At 40.1% G+C, this 20,632-nt stretch overlaps 1 protein-coding gene across 9 annotated transcripts in view; it reads left to right on the top strand.

Annotated features, from left to right (window-relative positions):
• Nucleotides 1-20,632, top strand: part of NRP1 (neuropilin 1) — a 188,652-nt gene that overhangs the window by 118,495 nt on the left and 49,525 nt on the right. For all 9 annotated transcript variants that reach the window (XM_049881642.1, XM_049881641.1, XM_049881649.1 and 6 more), the window contains 2 exons: nt 16,659-16,814; nt 20,235-20,379. In XM_049881642.1, coding sequence (XP_049737599.1) covers nt 16,659-16,814; nt 20,235-20,379 — 301 coding nt within the window. The remainder of the gene's footprint in view (nt 1-16,658; nt 16,815-20,234; nt 20,380-20,632) is intronic.

Below are 20,632 nucleotides of genomic sequence, written 5' to 3'. Positions count from 1 at the left end.
TTTCTCCTCACTGGTTGTCAGAATGCTTGTGTCCTGGTGTCCCGATCGTCTTACAGGTTTATCAAGTAGGACAGGAATCAAAATTAAATATTTGTCTGATTTTTCTGAATACAATTATATTTGTTCTAGAATGTATGAAGAAAAAAAAAAACCTTTAGGCTTTGCATAGAAGATTTGGAAACTCTTTTCTCAAATTGGCTTTAAAAATGGTTTAGAAAATAAGCTGGGCATTTTCTGGTGGGTTGTCACAGCCCCACACAGTGCTCTGGAAGCAAAGATCTCTCAAAGCCTCATGTCGTTGCTCACCACGCTGAGGAAACGTGGACCGGAGGTGGGGTTTCTACCCCGGAAGAGCATTCTCCTCCTTCATGTTTGATCTTTACGGTTTCCATATTGGAGTAATTTGGGGAGCTGGATTCTGGAAATGTCTCTCATTGAAATGCCAGTGTATTAACCTGCTGCGGAGTCCCTTTTGTCTCTTTTTTGCCAATGCCACTTGCCAATTTTAACAACTACGGCAGATTTTACTATTCAAACAGAACCAGATGGAACTCCAGTTCAAAGAACATGTCAGAATTAAATATTTCTTTTTTAATTAGTTGCTTCTGATTTATGCAAAAAGAATCAACAGGAGAGTGAGAGAATGTGCTATGCATCCAGATACAGGGTAGCCCACACAAATGTTACCTCATTTTATCTGTAAAAAAAGACAAAGTTCAGCCCTTTGTTGGGGACTTCTTTTTTTTTTTTCTTTTCCCTTTCCTTGTTGTTCTTCTTTGCTGTAAGTACAGTGGCAGCCAGGGAAGCCTGCCTTTCCACTGCATCTGTGCTTTTACGTTCTTATCTAATGTTATTCCAACCGGCTGGTTCAAGTCTTTTGATAGGGAAAGTCATCTGTTCATTCACTTGGCATTATTTTACTATCAGCAAAGGTTCTGTTGCAACCAGTCGTGTGTTTCCACCAAGGAAAATTCTTTCTTTTAATTTTAACATTGGAAAAAAAGGTTGATTTGGGCAATTAAGGCACGAAAAGAGATGTGGTGAGGTTCTTCAAGCGCTGCGCTTTACTTCTACTTCGGCGTCTGTTACCTTTATCAGAACTTGGAAATGTTTTTTCATCGTCGTTTGCTAATAACGATCCGTGACCACTGTCTTGTTTTTCAACAGCATAACTAAGTCATTTGCAAAGTTTTGCTTTCCGGTAACCAGTATAAATTTTCAACTGCTAGAGTAATTATAAATGGTTTTTGTCCTGTATAATTACTAACGTAGTTAATTTTAAAAAAGAATGGCTATCAGATTTCATTATTTGTTAAAATTCTAAATTACATTCTAAATAGGTACGGTTTTTTAAAAAAAGCTATTTGGGGATCAGAATAGATGTAGTGGCTCGTGCCTGGGCTTTGAATGCAATCCGTCTGGGGCAAGTGCTGACTTAACAACTGGTAATTTATGACTCTGGGCATATATTGCTTTGGGCCTCAATTTCTTTACCCAGAAAACCTTTCTTGTATGATTGCTGGAGTGCCAGGATGGTGTAAATGGTTATTGTGCTCAGCTGCTAACCAAAAGATTAGCAATTCAAGTCCATCCAGAGGAACATCAGAAGAAGGCCTGGTGATCTACCTCCAAAATATCAGCTATTGAAAACCCTACGGAGCACACTTCCACTCTGACACACATGGGGTTTCTATGAGTTGTAATTGACTCTACGGCAACCATTAACTGGTTTGTAAGATGGTCAAGAAAATCAGAGGACATAGTGTATATAAATTTTAAAACCAAAACTAAACCTGTTGCCATCGAGTCTGACTCATAGCGACCCTATAGGACAGAGTAGAACCTCCCCACAGAGTTCCCAAGGAATGGCTAGTGGATTCGCACTGCCAGCCTTTTGGTTAGCAGCTGTAGCTCTTAACCACTGCACCACCAGGGCTCCATGTAAATTTAGCACCTAATAAAATGCCTGACACAAATGCGTTTTGCTCCTGAAATGTTTCTAATAATAACAGTAATTTCAGCCATCAGTATTTCATCCACATAATACAGTAATACTGACAAAATACATAGAGAGAAGGGCCCTGCCCCTAACTATAATGTGGCTGTAATTTATGCATGCAGTAACCATAAACAGTCCAAGATCCTAAGCTGAAGGAGCACAAAGATCAGGTGCTGTGAATTAAGCCCCCAGATCCTAGAATAGCAGTGATGTTCAAATGTCTAGGCACTGTTAGAAAACATGTGTTCTAGCTAAGGAAATGAGACAATTGCTTAAAAATATTTTCTTTAGCTTCTAGTGTCAAGTGATGAATTAAACAGCACTTTGAGTCATCAGAGATGCTCTAAAGAAAATCCAACATACTCCCACCACAAAAAAAAAAAATTTTTCCTGTTTTTAATCAGACCTTTGTCCTTTATTTTTTCAGGCTGTTGTATTGACCTACCTTGGGAGTGTCAAAAGCTGGGAAACGCTCACTTGCCAACGCTAGCTCGATGGACAGCATTTTATCGAGCAAGACAGATTTTCATTTCAGAAATGAGGCTTCCCACGTTGTGACATTGCCAGTAGCTGCTTATGTATTATTATAGGAAGCAATGATATTCATTTCATGGCTGGAAGACCACAGGCTAGTGTGTACCGAACGGTTTGCAAAGATTTGCTACAGGATTTCCTTACTATACAATGCTAAAACATGCTGCTTTGTCCTCAAAGGATTCCCAGGAAAATGTGCGCCTCTCATTGCTTCCCTGTATCTGGGGAATGTGTTCCCCGTCGTCATTAAGACAATGCAGTAGCCGTAAAGTACACGTGGATTGTTTCTGGAGACATCTTACAACTAAGAAAGTTGAAAACGTGGGCAGAACCCAGTCACCACAGAGGAATGACTATGACACCCCTCCCTCAAAAATGGGAGAGGACAGCTGTGTCTTCTGCTAGTGTGTTTTTCCCCACCCAAAATGAAAGGCTTAGGATTTCCTCTTCTGTATACGCTGTCCAGCAATGTCTTCTCTTTGCGAAGTTATTAGTATGAAGCACAGTAAAAGTTAGATGGAGGTAAACATTCTACAGCCAGTGGTAGAATTGTATATTTAGATTGCAAACAGGGTGTCGTGTCGGGTCACTTATGCCATGTATAAGCTAAGTCAGAGAGTGGTCGCTAGAACTCGAAGTTCGATAAACTTCTGTAACATAGTCTGCATGCCATCAGATAAGTTCCAGATGGGTGTGTTCGTCACACACACAGAGGGAAACGCCCAGTAATTTTAGTGAACGCATTCGATGTTCAGTTCCGTACGGACCGCCGCCGTCGCCATATGCCCTCACCATTAACCCTAACGCAAACCCGAAGTGCATCCAATTCAAATGTGAAGTCACGGCCATTTTCTAATTAAAGATAAAGCAGTTGTGAAATAATGATATTCCTTCAAAATAAGAAAATGGTGACTGGAGAAGAGCTGATTGGATTTAGGGAAAGCAGGTTACTTAATTATGGTTATAGTGTGCCTGAATTTTTATGGAAAGAAAGGAAGTATTGTTTAGGACTGTGAACCCTCCGAAACACAGAGGGTAGCATTATGTAGAACTGCTCTGGGGTTTTATCTTTGTTTCTCCAGAGGCTCTTCTTGGGTCACCAGTCTTGCCTATTAGATTGTGAGGTTGATGAGAACTCATCGCAATTCAAAAAGCTAAGCCACCAAGAGGCTGATTTCAGCTGGTTTTCATAACAACTGATTCTTTTGATTGCCAAATGACCAGAGCAAAATAAGCTTTACAGATCAATAAATTTCCTGACAGATAATGTCTATAGTGATCAGGGAAACATATTATGTTGTTCCACGTCCAGTATTTCATGCATTCATTTCCTTCTGCTTGCCTCTGCACTTTCTGTTCCTTCTCCCAGAAACACTTTTGCTCTTTGTATCCACTTGTGAGCTCCTGCTATAGGAATTTTGAGCATCAGAGTCTACCTCTGCTACCCCCTTTACCTCCATCTCTGGAGGAAGGAGTAAACCAGGAGTAAACTGTTTACTCCCTCCACTCCTCTGCAGCATACTTTGTGTATTTCGTCCCATATTGTAATTATTTGTTTTGTTTCCCACAGTCTTGCTGTTGTTAGCTGCCCTTGAGTTGGCCCCTGACTCGTGCACCCATCACAGCAGAACACACTTCCCAGTCCTGCGCCACCCAGTGAGGATCAGATCGTTGTGATCCATAGAGTTTTCATTGGCCGATTTTTAGAAGTAGATCACCAGGCCTTTCTTCCTAGTCCCTCTTAATCTGGAAGCCCTGCAGAAACCTGTTCAGCATCACAGCAACAGGCAAATCATCACTGGCAGTCAGGTGATGGCTGTTCATGAAGAGCATCGGCCTGGAATTAAACCCAGGTCTCCCACATGAAAGGCCAGAATTCCAGTACCTCATTTCCGCATCTTACTGTTCTTTACATCCTAACCATTTAACAAAGACTTTAGCAGATAAAAGGTATTCATTCAGTTAAGCATCCACTGAGTGAATGTCAGTTCAGCCGAGTGAGATACAATCCAATACCTGAATTTTCTAGGTAACAGACTGATTAAACAGGTTGTGGTACAACCATACAATGGAATACCATAAAGCCATTAAAAATGATGTAGGAGAATATTCTGGGCATGGAAGTATATCCATAAAATTAAATGGAAAAACAGGTCATCAAACATAGTGATGATACGACCTCGTTTTTGTAATAACAAAGCATATGCACAAGTAGTCACATATATTTGCATATGGAAAAATTCTATATGTCTGTTCTTGGTGGTAGAAACCCTGGTGCTGTAGTGGTTAAGAACTATGGCTGCTAATCAAAAGGTCAGCTGTTCAAATCCACCAGACTCTCCTTGGAAACTCTGTGAGGCAGTTCTACTCTGTCCTACAGGGTCACTCTGGGTCAGAATTGACTCTGCGGCAATGGGTTTAGTGGGTATTCTTGGTGGTTATTTTCTAATAGCGATCTTATGGAGATTTTATTTTCTTTCTTAACCTTTACTGTATCTTATGAAATTTATAACAAAATCTATTACGTTCTATGTAGAAAAAAGACGCTTCTCCAAAGAAATAAAAATCTAAAAGGAAGCGTAGCAAAAACACGCTGTGATAAATTCACTGAACTTTGGAGTAGAGCTGACTAACTTAGCCAAACAGGCTGAAAGAGGAAGGAGTCATTTCCAAGTCAAGAGAGCTTTACATGCCAAGGCATGCAGACAGAAAAGGCTTACCTTGTGTTAGGAGTCACAAATATTTTAAAGTGGCTGTAGGATCCAGTCACAAGTGGGTAGATACAGGATGTAGGACCAGGAAGGTAGATTGAGGCCAATAGCATGGTTAGCAGAGACAACAATGCCTCTAGAAAGGTGTAAACATCCCAGGGTTAAGTCCTGCTCCATCTTTCCAACACAGACGCCAGCAGCGTCAGCACTGGGGCTTCTGAGTGGGAAGACTCTGTCTCATCCCAGACTCGCTGTTTGAGAATTCACCAAAAGGCACCTAGGGAGAAAGGACTTCTGGAAAGAACTTCACGATGTTGCCAGTGAGAGTTCCCACAGTGCTTCGGGGGCTCTGGGTACCATCCAGTTTTAACTGCAATGGTTCAGGTCCCATCCCTAATCATTTTGTGAGGTTGCCATTCATCCTTACTAAACCCAGTGGCAGTAATATTAGACAGAAAAATGAAATGAAATTTCAAGTATCCCTGTGTGGCAAGTAAGAGGATCTGCAGAGTTTTAAAGCACAGCAGGAGACTTTATGCAATTACAAGGGAGGTTGCTAGTGCATGTCATTGCTGTTGAGAAAAGAAAATTTCTTTTCTTATGAGTGTTTCATGTATATGCTTTTGGGGCCTTGATATTCAGGACCTTGATCATTTCCTGTGTTGGTTACTAGTTAATTCCAGTCAATTGCTCCTTCAAGTCAACTGTTTCCACTACCTAGGATTCTTCTGGAGCCCTGGTGGTACAGTAGTTTAGAGCTTTGGCGCTAATCGAAAGGTCAGGAGTTCAAATCTACCAGCTACTCCTTGGAAACCCTATGGGGCAGTTCTACTGTGTCCTGTAGAGTCTAGCTGACCATCAGCTAACTTCTTTCCTACTGTCATGGATTGAATTGTGTCCCCCAAAAATATGTGTCAATTTGGCTAGATCGTGATTTCCAGTTTTGCATGGTGGTCCTCCATTTTGTGATCTGATTTAATTATCCTCCATTCTGTGATGTGTTATAAATCCTAACCTCTACATGTTAATGAGGCAGAATTGGTATAGGTTGTATTGTGAGTCACTGCCTTACAAGTCACACCTTATTTAAGCCATATACTTTTTGTCTAAGAGCAGGGAGATAAAAGGAAAGAGAAGCAAGCAGAGGAGGGAGAGAACTCACTACCACCAAGAAGGAAGAACCGGGGGCAGAGTGTGTCACTTGGACCCAGGGTTCCTGTGCTGAGAACCTCCTAGATCCAGGGCAAGATTGATGCCAAGACACACGGAGATCTCTAAGGAGTGCTGGGCCCACAGATGTTGAAAGGAGAGGAGGCCTTTCCCCAGAGCCGACAGACAGAGAGAGAAAGCCTTTCCCTAGAGCTGGTACCCTGAATTCGGATGTCTAGCCTTCTAAACTGTGAGAGAATAAATTTCTGTCCGTTAAAGCCATCCACGTGTGGTATTTCTGTTACAGCAGCACTAGATGACTAAGACACCTACCCATTGAGGAAATCTTACCCTAAAAGCAAAATTTAAAAAATAGGGAGAGGACATCTAAGGAATGAAGTTCTAGAGTTATTTCCAATCAGCCTAAGCTGAATCTGCACTCCTGAGAATTTCATCTTTTACAAGCTGAAAATCCATTTGTAAGTTTGACAGAAAGGGTTTATTTGAATAGCTCTGCTTCGTGCTCCCTTAGGCTTCAAGATTTTAAGGACCCTTCAGCTTGAAAGAATATGGCATTGGGCATGACTCAGTGGACAATCAGTAAAGCACTAAATGTTCCCAGAGCTTTTGAAAACAGCTGAAATTGTTCAGTGTAACTACGTCCAGAGACCCCTTTAACTTTCAGATTGCAGTGGTATGAAATCACAGAGGTTTTGCAGCAACTTAAAATCACCTGATTATTTGTGTGAGTTAGAGTTAGATTTAGGGTTGCCAGATAACTACGGGATGCCCAGTTAAATTTGAATGCCAAGTAAACAGCCAATTCATTTTTAGTATATCCCAAATATTGCATGACACATAAACCCCATGAGACATACTTACACTAAAAAAAAAAAAAAAAGTATCTTTTTACCTAAAATTAAAATGTATCTGGCTGTCCTGTATTTGCCTTTTCTAAATACAGCAACTCTGGATTCCTCCACACTTTTTAAAAATTCATATATAATGGGGGGATAGGGATGTGGAAGTATCAAACATTCATACAAATTACCATGGTTGCTTTTTAATAAATACACATTTTTGGTAACTAGAGTAAGCACTGGATAAAAATATGTTCAGTAAATATTTTTTGGCGCTCCGGTGGCACAGTGATTAAATGCTTGACTGATAACCAAAATGTCGGCAGTTCAAATCCACCAGCCACTCCTTAGAAACCCTATGGGGCAGTTCTACTCTGCCCTACAGGGTCACTCTGAGTCAAAATTGACTAGATGGCAATGGTTTGGGTTTTGGGGGTGAAATATTTGTTACTCGTTAAATTAAAATGTCAAACATCATAATTTTCCTAAAATACTAATTTCTATTAAAGTCTTGTTACTTTTTCTCTTGAAGCTGGTAAAAGCATACAGAGCACAGACTTTATATTTTTTAAATTCAGGGAAATAAAATAGAGGTTGCTTTGCTTTGAATGGAAGGACCCTGGGAGGTGAAGCAGTTTGCTAACTGAAAGGTTGGTGGTTTAAACCTACCAAGTGGGGCAGTGGAAGAAAGGCCTGGCGATGTGCGTCTATTAAGATTGTAGCCAAAAAACCCTACAGAGCAGTTCTACTTTGACACATATGGGGTATCCTTGAGTCGTAATCCACTCCATGGCAACGGGTTTGGTTTCTGGTTTGTGCATTGAATGGCACTCCCATCCTTTCCAGATGAAGTTCACAGCTGTTGAATAACTTCAAACTGGCTTCTACCCAAAGGAGATATCGAAGTAGCCAGTTTTCCCCAGATGTAACTCTTGGTTCAGTGTTGAAGAGACTTGGCAACGTGATGATTTAACCAGTTATTCCAAGGGCCTTCGGGAAAAAGCAGTTCGTGAAAGACAGTTATTCTGCATGAGGCAGACTGCATAGAACAGAAATTATCTAGGTGTTCATGGCACACAGGCATTAGAGGGTTAATTGAAATATTGTTTTTCTGAAAATTGGATTGTCATGGTGTAGCAACTGGAAAGTACAATTCAAACTTTTGGTCAGTTATAGGGGGTTTTGTTTTGTTTCGCTTTGCTTTTGTTTCTGTTTTCAGAGAAAATGGCATTCCATTGCCTGTTAATGATAAATGTATTGTTGCAATATCTTGTCGTTGTTAACTTATCGTAATGTTTAATTACATGCTGCGTCCTTTAAGAAATATTTACTATAGACAGTACAACCGCTGAGAGCCAGAGCCCAATGGGATTGCCTTGTTTTCCAAGTCACGCAAGTTTTCCGCCCTTGGCAGGGTAGAGTCTTACCACTTTTCTATCGCTCTCTGTTATTGAAAATATTTGAGTTTTCCTTCTCTGGGAAGTTTCTGCTTTACACAGTTTCTGGCTTTTGCAGGTTTTACTGTCGGGCATACCTTGTTTTATTGCGCTTGGCAGATACTGTGGGGTTTTTTTTTAACAAATTGAAGGTTTGTGGCAACCCTGCCTCAAGCAAATCTCTTGGCGCCATTTTTCCAAAAGCATGTGCTCACTTCGTGTCTATGAGTCACATTTTGGTAATTCTTGCAATATTTCAAACTTTTTCATTATTGTTTTACCTGTTATGGTGATCTGTGGTCCGTGATCTTTGATATTACTATTATAATTATTTTGGGGCCTCATGAACCACACCCATATAAGAACTTAATTGATTAATGTTGTATGCATTCTGACTAGTCCACCAACCGGTTATTTCCCCATCTCTCTCCCTCTCCTTGGGCCTCCCTATTCCCTGAGACATGACAATATTGAAATTAGGTCAGTAAGAACCCTACAATGGCCTTTAAGTGTTCAAGTGAGTGCAAGTGTCACTCGTGTCTCACTTTAAATCAAAAGCTAGAAATGATTGAGCTTAGTGAGGAAGGCGTGTTGAAAGCTGAGAGAGGCCAAAAGCTAGGCCTCTTGCACCAAAGTTAGCAAGTTGTGAATGCAAAGGAAAAGTTCTTGAAGGAAATGAAAAATGCTATTCCAGTGAACACAAAATGATAAAAAGGCAAAATGGCCTTATTGCTGACATGGAGAAAGTTTTAGTGGTCTGGATAGAAGATCAAACCAGCCAGGTTGCCTAAAGTCAAAGCCTAATCCAGAGCCAGGCCCTAACTCTCTTCAATTCTATGAAGGCTGAAAGAGGTGAGGAAGCTGCAGAAGAAAAGTTTGAAACTAGCAGAGGTTAGCTCATGAGGTTTAAGGAAAGAAGCGGTCTCCGTAACATAAAAGTGCAAGGTGAAGCACCAAGTGCTCATGTAGAAGCTGCAGAAAGTTATCTAGAAGATCTAGCTGAGATAATTGATGAAGGTGGCTACACTAAACAACAGATTTTCAATGTAGATGAAACGGCCTTATACTGGAAGAAGATACAATCTAGAACTTTCATAGCTAGAGAGGAGAAGTCAATGCCTGGCTTCAAAGGACAGACTGACTCTAAATTGACTTTAAGTTGAAGCCAGTGCTCGTTTATGATTCCAGAAATCCTAGGGTCCTCAAGAATGATGCTAAATCTACTCTGTCTGTACTTATAAATGAAACAACAAAGCCTGGATGACAGCACACCTGTTTACAACATGATTTACTGAATATTTTAAGCCCACTGTTGAGACCTACTGCTCAGAAAAGAAGATTCCTTTCAAAATATTGTCACTTATTGACAATGTGCCTGGCTACCCAAGAACTCTGATGGAGATGTACAAGGAGATTAACGTTGTTTCCATGCCTTTCGTTTACTAACACAACATCCATTCTGCAGCCCATGGCTCAAGGAGTAATTTCAACTTTCAAGTCTTATTATTTAAGAAATACATTTCATAAGGCTATAGCTGCCATAAATAGTGCTTATATATAGCGATGGCTCTGGGCAAAGTCAATCAAAACCTTCTGGCAAGGATTCACCATACTAGATAACAGTAAGAACATTCATGATTCTTGTGAGGAGTTCAAAATATCAACATTAATAGAGGTTTGGAAGAATTTGCTTCCAACCCTCGTGGATGACTTTGAGGAGCTGAAGACTTCAGTGGAGGAAGTAACTGCACATGTGATGGAAATGGCAAGAGAACTAGAATTATAAGTGGACCCTGAAGATGTGACCGAATTGCTGCAATCTTGTGATAAAAATTTTATGGATGAGAAGTTGCTTCTTACAGATGAGCAAAGAAAGTGGATTATTGAGATGGAATCTAGTCCTGGTGAAGATGCTGCGAACATTGTTGAAATGACATCAAAGGATTTAAAATATTACAGTAACTTAGTTGATAGAGCAGAAGCAGGGTTTGAGAGGATTGACTCCAATTTCGAAAGAAGCTGTACTCTGGGTAAAACGCTATCAAACAGCGTTGCACGCTACAGACAAATCTTCCCGGAAGGAAGAGTCAATCAATGAGGCAAACTTCGTTCTTGTCTTATTTTAAGGAATTGCCACAACCTTCAGCAACCATCACCCTGATTAGTCAGCACCCATCAACATTGAAGAAGACCCTTCACAAGCAAAAAAATTACGAGTCTCTGAAGGCTCAGATGATGGTTAACATTTAGGAATAAAATGTTTTTTTTTAAATTGTGTTTTAGGTGAAAGTTTATAATGCAAATTAGTTTCTCATTCAAAAATTTATACACAAATTGTGTTGTGTCATTGGTTGCAATTCCCACAATGTGTCAGTGCCCTGTCCCATTCCCTTTCTACACCAGGTTTCCCATGTCCATTCATCCAGGTTTCCTGTTCCTTTCTGCCTTCTAGTCTTTGCTTTTGGTCTCATATGCTTGACTGAACTAAGAAGCACGTTCCTCATGTGTGTTATTTTATTGTTTATTTTATAAGCCTGTCTAATCTTTGGCAGAAAGGTAGACTTGGAGAGCGGCTTCAGCTCTGAGTTAGCAGAGTGTCCGGGGGCCTTGTCTCAGGAGTTCCTCCATTCTCCATCAGACCAGTAAGTCTGGTCTTTTTTTTGTGAATTCGAATTCTGTTCTACATTTTCTCCCACTCTGTTCAGAACCCTTTATTGTGATTGATTCCTGTCAAAGCAATCAGTGTTGGTAGCCGGGCACCATCTGGTTCTTCTGGGCTCAGGCTGGCGGAGGCCGTGGTAGATGTGGTTCATTAGTCCTTTGGACTAATATTTTCCTTGTGTCTTTGATTTTCTTCATTTTCCTTTGCTCCGAACCTGCTGAGACCAATAGATGTATCTCAGGTGGCCACCCATAAGCTTTTAAGACCACAGACACTGCTCACCAAAGTAGAGTGTAGAACATTTTCTTTATGAACTGTGTTATGCCAGTTGACCTAGATGGCCCACAAAACCATGATCCCCAGCCCTCAGCCCCAGTACTCAGTCCCTCAAGGTGTTTGCTTGTGTCTAGGAAGCTTCTATGACTTTGCCTTGTTCAAGCTGTACTGACTTTCCCTATATTGTATGTTGTCTTTTCCTTCATCAAAGTTAACACTTGTCTACTATTTAGTTAATGATTCCTCACCCCCACCTCTCCCCTCCCTCATAACCATCAAAGATTTTTTTTCCTGGTATGTAAACCTTTCTTGAGTTTTTATAATAGTAGTCTCATGCAATATTTGTCCTTTTGTGATTGACTTATTTCACTCAGCGTAATGCCTTACAGATTCATCCATGTTGTAAGATGTTTCATGGATTTATCATTGTTCTTTATCTTTGTGTGGTATTCCATCGTGTGTATGTACCATAATTTGTTTATCCATTCATCTGTTGACGGGCGCTTAGGTTGTTTCCATCTTTCTGCTATTGTGAGTAATGGTGCGATGAACATGGGTGTGTGCATATGTCTATTTGTGTGAAGGCTCTTATGTCTCTGGGATATCCTAGGAGTGGGATTGCTGGATTGCGTGATATTTCTATTTCTAGCTTTTTAAGGAGGCGCTGTATTCTTTTCCGTAGTGGTTACATCACTCTACATTCCCACCAGTAGTGTGTAAGAGTTCTAGTCTTCTCATAACCTTTCCAACATTTGTTATTTTCTGTTTTTTTGATTCATGACAGTAAGGTCAGGGTGAAAAGGTATCGCATTGTAGTTTTGATTTGCATTTCTCTAATGTCTAATGTCTGATGATCCCAAGCATTTCCTCATATGTCTTTTGGCTGCCTGAATGTCTTCTTTGGTAAAGTGTCTATTCATATCCTTTACCCATATTTTTAATTGGTTTATTTGTCTTTTTGTTGCTGATGTGTTGAAGAAGTCTACAGATTTTAGAGATTAGACCCTTGTCAGGAATGTGGCAGCCAAATTTTTTTTCCCAGTCTATAGGTTCTCTTTTCACTCTTTTGGTGAAGTCTTGTGATGAATGTAAGTGTTTAATTTTTAAGGAGCTCGTAGTTATCTAGTTTCTCTTCTGGTGTTTGTGCATTTTTAGTTATGGTTTATATTAAATTTATGCCATGCATTAGGGTCCCTAGCATTGTCCCTATTTTTTCTTCCACAGTCTTTATCATTTTAGGTTTTATATTTAGACCTTTGATCCACTTTCAGCTAATTTTTGTGTATGGTGTGAGTTATGGGTCCTGTTTCATTTTTTTACAAATGTATATCCAGTTATGCCAGCACCATTTGTTAAAAAGACTATTTTTTCCGCATTTAATGGACTTTGGTCCTTTGTCAAAGATAGGTGGATGCATTTACATCTGGGTCCTTGATTCTGTTCCACTGGTCTTTGTATCTGTCATTGTACCAGTACCAGGCTGTTTTGACTACCATGGCTGTCTAGTAGGTCCTGAGATTAGGTAGTGTGAGGCCTCCTACTTTGTTCTTTTTCTTCAATAATGCCTTGATTATCTGTTGTCTCTTTCTTTTCCTTATAAAGTTGATGATCAGTTTTTCCATCTCTTTTTAAAGAATGCTGTTGATATTTGGATCCGGATTGCATTATATCTGTAGAGTACTTTGGGTAGAGTTTATATTTTCACAGTGTTGAGTCTTCCTATCCATTAGTACGGTACGTTTTCCGTTTATGTACATCTCTTTTGGTTTCTTGCAGTAGTGTTCTGTAGTTTTCTTAGGATAGGTCTTTTATGCCCTCGGTTAGATTTATTCCTAAGAATTTCTTTTTTAGGGGCTATAATAAATGCTATTGCTGTCCTGACTTCCTTTTTGTAGCTCTCTTTATTGGTGTACAGGAATATGACTGATTTTTGTATGTTTACCTTGTATTCTCTTATTTTGCTCAATCTTTCTATTAGTTCTAACAGTTTTCTTGTGGAATCTTTGGAATTCTCTATGTGTAGGGTCTTATTATCTGTGAATAGGCCTAGTTTTACTTTTTTCTTTCCAATTTGGGTGTCTTTTATTTTTCTTGCCTTGTTGCTCTAGCTAAGACTTTTGTGATAAAGAGCATCTTTGTCTGTTCCTGTTCTCAGGAGGAATGCTTTCAGCCTCTCTCCATTGAAAATGATGTTGGCTGTTGGTTTTGTATAGATGCCCTTCATGATTTTGAGAAATTTCCCTTCTATTCCTATTTTATTGAGAGTTTTTATCAGGAATGGGTGTTGGACTTTATCAAATGCCTTTTCTGTTTCTATTGAAATGATCATCTTTATGTGGTGGATTATTTTGATTAATTGTCTAATGTTGAACCATCCTTGCATACCTGGTATGAATCCCACTTAGTTGTGGTGTGTTTTTTTTTTTGAAATGATGATGAATTCTATTGGCTAGAATTTCATTGAGAATTTTTGCATTTATATTCATGACAGACATTCCTTTTTTGGAGTGTCTTTGTCTGGCATTGGTATTGGAGTTATGTTGGCTTCACAGAATGAATTCAGGAGTATTCCTTCCTCTTCTATGCTCTGAAATAGTTTGAGTAGTACTGGTGTGGGCTCTTCTCTCCAGTGAAGAGAATTGGTAGAATTCTCCAGTGAAGCCATCTAGGCCAGGCCGTTTTTTCAGTTTGGAGTTTTTAAAATTGTTTCTTCAATCTCTTCTCTTGTTACGGGTCTATTCAGATTTTCTACCTCAGTTTGTGTTAGTGTAGGTAGGTAGTGTGTTTGTAGAAATTAATTAAGGTATGTACATTTTTTTTAGGCCTAATGCTATTGCACATTTCATAGATTACTGTATAGTGTAAACATAACTTTTATATGCATTGGGAAACCAAAAAATTCATGAGACTCGCTTTATTGAGATATTTGCTTTATTGTAGTGGTCTGGAACCAAACCCACAATATCTCCGAGCCATGCCTATATTTGTGTTTCACTTTTGTAAAGTTCCTGTATAATCCTGAGCATACAATAGATCCACCCACTGCCACTGAGTCGATTCCAACTCATAGTGACCCTATAGGACAGAGTAGAACTGCCGTATAGGGTTTCCAAGGCTGTAAATCTGTACAGAAGCAGACTGCCACATCTTTCTCCCACAGAGCAGCTGGTGTATTGAACCACCAACATTTTGGTTAGCAGTAAAGTGCTTAACTGCTCCACCACCAGCAGTCCTTATACATTAGAGTGAAAGAATTTTAAGAAATAATCAAATGTATTATTTAAAATAAAAAGGAAACTGAAAATATTGCTAATATATGGTAACTGGTGAAGAGTTTTATTCTATGATTATTCTTAGTTATTAATGATAGAAATAAGGAAAATTAAAGAAAAAGCAAACTAGTTTACTGAAAACATCTGTAAGGAATATGAAAGAAGGAATCATAGAAAGTCAGAGCTGAAAAGGCTCTTCCAGGTTATCTAGTCCAGTTCCTGCATGTTACAAATCAGGAACTGAAAGCCTATAGATGAAGTGACTTGTCCAAGGCTGGACAGCTACTAATAGCAGAGAGAGAGGACCACAGCCTTGAGTGCCCGATGCTTAGCTCTGCATGCTTCCCACTAATATCACAGGGACACAGGAATGACTCTGGGCTATCTCTGGGATGAAATCATGGACCTTTGAGAATTTGGTCACCCTCTGGTCATCACTACTGTGATGCCCTCAAAGTGAAGCTCTCTAGTGTGGCCCAGCCTTCAGGGATATGAGATAGGTTAGTGAGATACGGAGTTGCTGGTGGTGCAAACAGTTAACATACTCAGCTGCTAATTGAAAGTTTGAAGGTTCAAGTCCACCCAGAGGTTCCTCAGAAGAAAGATCTGGCAAACTAATTTTAAAAAATCAGTCATTAAAAACCCTATGAAGCACAGTTGTACTCTGACACACATGGGATCGCCATGAGTTGTAATCAACTCCACGGCAACTGGTTTCATGAGAGATGAAGTCAGGATGTCATGGTGAGCAGGTGCTCCATTGGAAACTCACCAATAAAAGCTTGCAAAGCCTAGCAGTTGTTGCATCGGAAGCATCATCCTTATTAGATGATACCTGGAATCCACCTGCCTCTCAAGTTGAACTGCAAGGAGAGAGGTCACAAGAAGATACAGGGAAGAAAGAAATTTTGAGATGAAACAAAAACCCTTAATTTGCCCTCCTCCTCTCCACTTCATTCCTGATTATAAATCTACGGCCCATTTCCTAAACCACAACACTCACAGTGCTTTCAAAGTGAGTATTGTTTCAGTCTGCATTTTATTTGGAAGGAGGTAGCATGCTAACCAGAACAATCGCTGGTGAAAGGCATCATGCTTGGTAAAGTAGAAGCTCAGCAAAAAAGAGAGACTCAAAATGAGATGGACTGACACCGCGGTTACAACAATGGGCTCAAACATAGCAAGGACTGTGAGGATGCGCATGACCAGGCAATGTTTCATTCTGTTATACATAAGGTCACTGCAAGTTGGAGCTGACTCCATGGCACCTAACAACAATGACGGGATGCCGAATAGTGATGGAAAACAGAATCATGTTAGGCTTGAATTCTAGTCAAGACCTCTCTAATGACCAGTACATGAATTTATCTTGTTTGTCTTGATTTTCTATATATAAACTAGGTATATCAATGTGTGCTGTTTGAAAAGAATTTTTAATTTTTAGAAAATATAGCAACATGACATTGAACCCAGTTTTCTCCTTTGCACCAGGGACCATGCAATCCTGCTTACAGCAATGAGAGATGTCTCTTCCTAGCCTTCCTCCTAACAATACAAACCAGCCTGGGACAATTGCCGTCAGCTGGTCTGTACCTCTCTTTGTAAGGAGTGGAAGGGACTTAGGGGCTGTTGACACTGGATGGAATTGGGGCCTACTGATCACAGGTGGATGTCCCCAGGAAAAGGTGCTCCAGTTTAGGGTGATGCAAAGATACCCAACTGACCGTACTATACCAACCCACTTGTAATTGTCTTGCAGGTAGACTTGGGTCATCTGCGCTTCATCACAGCTGTTGGGACACAGGGAGCCATTTCAAAAGAAACCAAGAAGAAATATTACGTCAGGACTTACAGAATAGACATTAGCTCCAATGGGGAAGACTGGATCACCATAAAAGAAGGAAATAAACCTGTCGTAAGTTTCGCTGCCACCTCTGAGCTGATTAAGACTTTTAAATGGATGACCAATTTGTACTTGTTTGTTTGGGGGCCCTCTGTTTGGCCTGACTTATTTTTTTAATTGACTGAAAGTGAAAAGTGCAATTAGAGGTTTAAGTCTGACCAAAGGGTCTCATGTTCCCAGACCTAACAGCAAAAAAGGAAATTGTACAGATGCTTCCAAGAAAAGTTAATATGAGCCAAATTAAGAGTTAGACTAAAGAATCACTTTAAACATCCCACAGGGACGTAGACTATACATAGGACATCCTCTTACAACCTAAGGCCTCCCCGCATCTCATGTTTGTTTTTTTTTTTTTTTTTTCATTCTTTTTCAAAGATTCAATCTTTCTTCCTCTATGTAATGGACCAGTTTTAGAAAACTCCTTTTCATCTACCTTCTGTGGCTTACAAACTAATTTACAAGTCTGTTTGGCCGCTTCTGGTGAGAACTAATAGAACTAAAGCTATTTCATACCGTTCCCTTAGATCACACAAATAACATACTACTTCCTAACTGCTTTCAACCAAGGAGGCAACATAGACCATGCCATCCCTGGGGCTCTCTGCCCTAAATCATTTGGAACTGGAAGGTTTTTCTCAACTTGCTCATTTATTTGAAGTTACACTTGCTCTGATTTACTAATCAAAAGATTTCTGGGAGCTCATACCAAAAATTAAAAACTCACCCCTGAAGGCAGAGTAAAACAGAGGGAATTGATAACACCAGTAGAGGAGATTCAGGTAACTTGAAGTTAATGTTTTGAGAAAAGGCCAATTAACATGTTCTTGTCTCTCTTTTGAGCATCATTGCCTTGATTTTCTCCTTCTGGGTCTGGGACTGAGAAAAGCCTTCTGGGTGTCAAGTGAGAGAAGAGCTATGAATTCCCTTTGATTGGTGTAAACCACCGTTCTCATTTAGGGCAAACAACATGAAGGGGGATAGTAGCTAGCTGCTCAGTGGAAGGAATGTTCGTTCTATGGACAGGCAAGTTCAGGACCACTGTCGCACTGGAGGGCCTGGAACCAATTCGCTCCCTGGGGAAGAGAATCCTCCCAATCAACATTTGTGGAGATTGAATGAGTAAATATTGACCCCAATTTTCATGATGTATTCTTGTTTCAGAGTAGATTTTTAAAGATTTTGCATTAATTTAAAAAAATAAAAACACTAGATGTTAAGGATACACCAACAATGAAAAGAATCTATAGAATTGAAAGAATGGACACTAGACCTTCAGCCTATTACTTTAAAAAATAAATGCCAAGCCTCCAAGATGTCCTCTTCTGTCATTTTGTGTGGATTTTTTCATAGCCTGGTAGCAGGGTATCAGAGAGCATACACATGAACTAGGTCTATTACCAGGAACATCCTGGCACACAGATGGGCTTCCAGCATAGGAGACAGAATAAGGAAAGATTCAGCAGAGATGAAGATGTGGTATCTCTCTGGGACTTCAGCTGAACTTAAATAAATCAAACACCCAGCTGGAGTCTCATTCCTGTTGACCACTCTGCCTTTCTCTGTACTGTGGGGCCTTTCAGCCACTGCTGTCTGCATCTTTCCTGTTTTCCTCAGGAATGGTTGGCCATACCACACAGATCCTTGGACTAATAACAGCTCCAGCAGTCCCTTTATGTTGAACTGAATCCATATATTTGGATAGTTTTTGGTGAACATAAAATTCCCTCAACGTGAGCAAAATGTGAATCTCCTTCAACCTCTGTCAGAGCACTCAGCAGGCTTCTGGCTTCTCTCTGAAGTGGCCATGCTGACCCTGCAAGGAGACCCTGGGGTTAACGACTCTCCTTCTGGACATAACTACCCATCATTCTTCGTCACACAGAATGCTGCCACTAAAATTGTTTCTCAGAGAGAGCTGTTGGAAGTAGGACAGCAATCTAAAAGCCATTACAGGCTAGGACAAATTATGATAGTAAATTTTCTCCAGAAAAGAATCAGGCTAACAACTAAATTTCTGAAGCATTTGACCACGTTCGCTTGTACAGCCCACTTAAAGGAAATGAAGTAAAAACACTAGCCAGACATTTACAAACACTTTCTCCCAGGAGGTAAGTTCAAGCTTTGGTAAACTATAGCCCCCCTCTAAGTATCCATCTGGAAAGGTAGGGAGAAATCTCCATTTCTCTTCTGGGTCCCCAAAATGCTCTAGTTGCACGGCCTCCAAGGAAGATTATGACTCAGCTGTGCAAAGAAGCATGGTGCTAAGCATAAACTGTTCATTAAACCCATCACCACTGAGTCAATTTCAACTCATGGTGGCCCTGTAGGACAGAGTAGAACTGCCCCACAGGGTTTCCAAGAATCAGCTGGTAGATCTAAACTGCCAAGCTTTTGGTTAGCAGCCACTCTCTTAACCACTGCACCACCAGGGCTCCAAAAACCCATTGCCTTTGAGTTGATTCCATCTCACAGTGACCCTATAACCATAAAATCAGGAAGCACTATGTAAAATTAGTGCTTATGGTTATAGGGCTGAAGTAAAAATCTAGGAGTGGAGTAAAGGGAAGGCTTTCTATTCCACCTAAGCCCCTTCTAGTGCTGGAATGTTCCACAATAGCAAAGGATCTCCATTCCTCAGAGATCTTACTAGAGAACACTTGCAATGCCATGCCCAGGACAGAGTGGTCCCAATAGATACTTACTGGGAAAGGGATTCATGTCTGGCACTAGTTACATTTGCAGTTATACCCCTCATCTTTCTAATAATAAAATGACTCATTTTAAAACTAGAAGTCCTGGAAAAGGTGATTTTCAGTGAAAAATCATTTATACCGCGTTTTTGATCTTGACCACAAAAACATCATCCTACGGATAACTAAAGAAATGGCAAGCTCGTTAATTAATGTCAAGGATAAGACCTTCCATGAAGAAATGGAGAGAAAAGGGAGGAGGCTACTAGATGTAGTACAATAGCTGGGAGCTCGGCCTAGAATTTCAAAAAGCCACACCCTACACTGAATTCAAAAAGAGCATTCCATCTGGAGGTCCCTGGGAAAGTGAAACCCTGACAGTTCCCCTAAAATGCCTATAGCATTCTATAGGTCCTTATGGTGAAAGTAGTAATTCTCCACTTTATAGGTGATGCTATGGATCCTTAAAAAATGTTTTCCTTGTAGTAGTGTTTTAGGATTCCAGTTGTTCCAGCCACTCAGGAAACCGTACAGATGATTAGGACAACATTCTGTCAAATATGATTCTTCCTGATAGCCATCATTTGAAAAAATAACATGGCAATTTATTAAGGCCACCCAACTTGATAGACAATGCCGAAATTGTAAATATTTTTTGCAAGCATTTATGAAAAGCTATTTTTGGATTTGTTTTAAATCCCAAAGTTCTGTTATTTAAAAGCCCTTCTCTTTCTCCATACAGATCTTTCAGGGGAACACCAACCCCACAGATGTTGTATTTGGAATTTTCCCCAAACCACTGATAACTCGTTTTGTCCGAATCAAACCTATGACTTGGGAAACTGGCATTTCTATGAGATTGGAAGTATATGGCTGCAAGATAACAGGTAAGCGCCAGCTTTAGGATTGCTGGTTCTGCTATATACGAACTTTTACGTACAGGAAGAGTAATTTTGTATGAATGAAGTGATTTTTCGTGTGGGAGTTAAGAGCATCTGTTTTGTAGTGAAACAAATCTGAGTTCAGAGACTGCACCTTGCATTAGCTTGTTTCTCTGGGCAATACACTTAGCTTTCAAGGCCTCAGTTATCTGACTGGAAATAGTCATAATACTATACACCACACAGGGTTCTTGGGATA

The sequence above is a fragment of the Elephas maximus genome, chromosome 4 (assembly GCF_024166365.1).
Source record: "Elephas maximus indicus isolate mEleMax1 chromosome 4, mEleMax1 primary haplotype, whole genome shotgun sequence".
Classification (NCBI taxonomy): domain Eukaryota; kingdom Metazoa; phylum Chordata; class Mammalia; order Proboscidea; family Elephantidae; genus Elephas; species Elephas maximus.
Note: the sequence above shows the minus strand (reverse complement) of the source record. Positions and strands in the feature narration are given on the sequence as shown.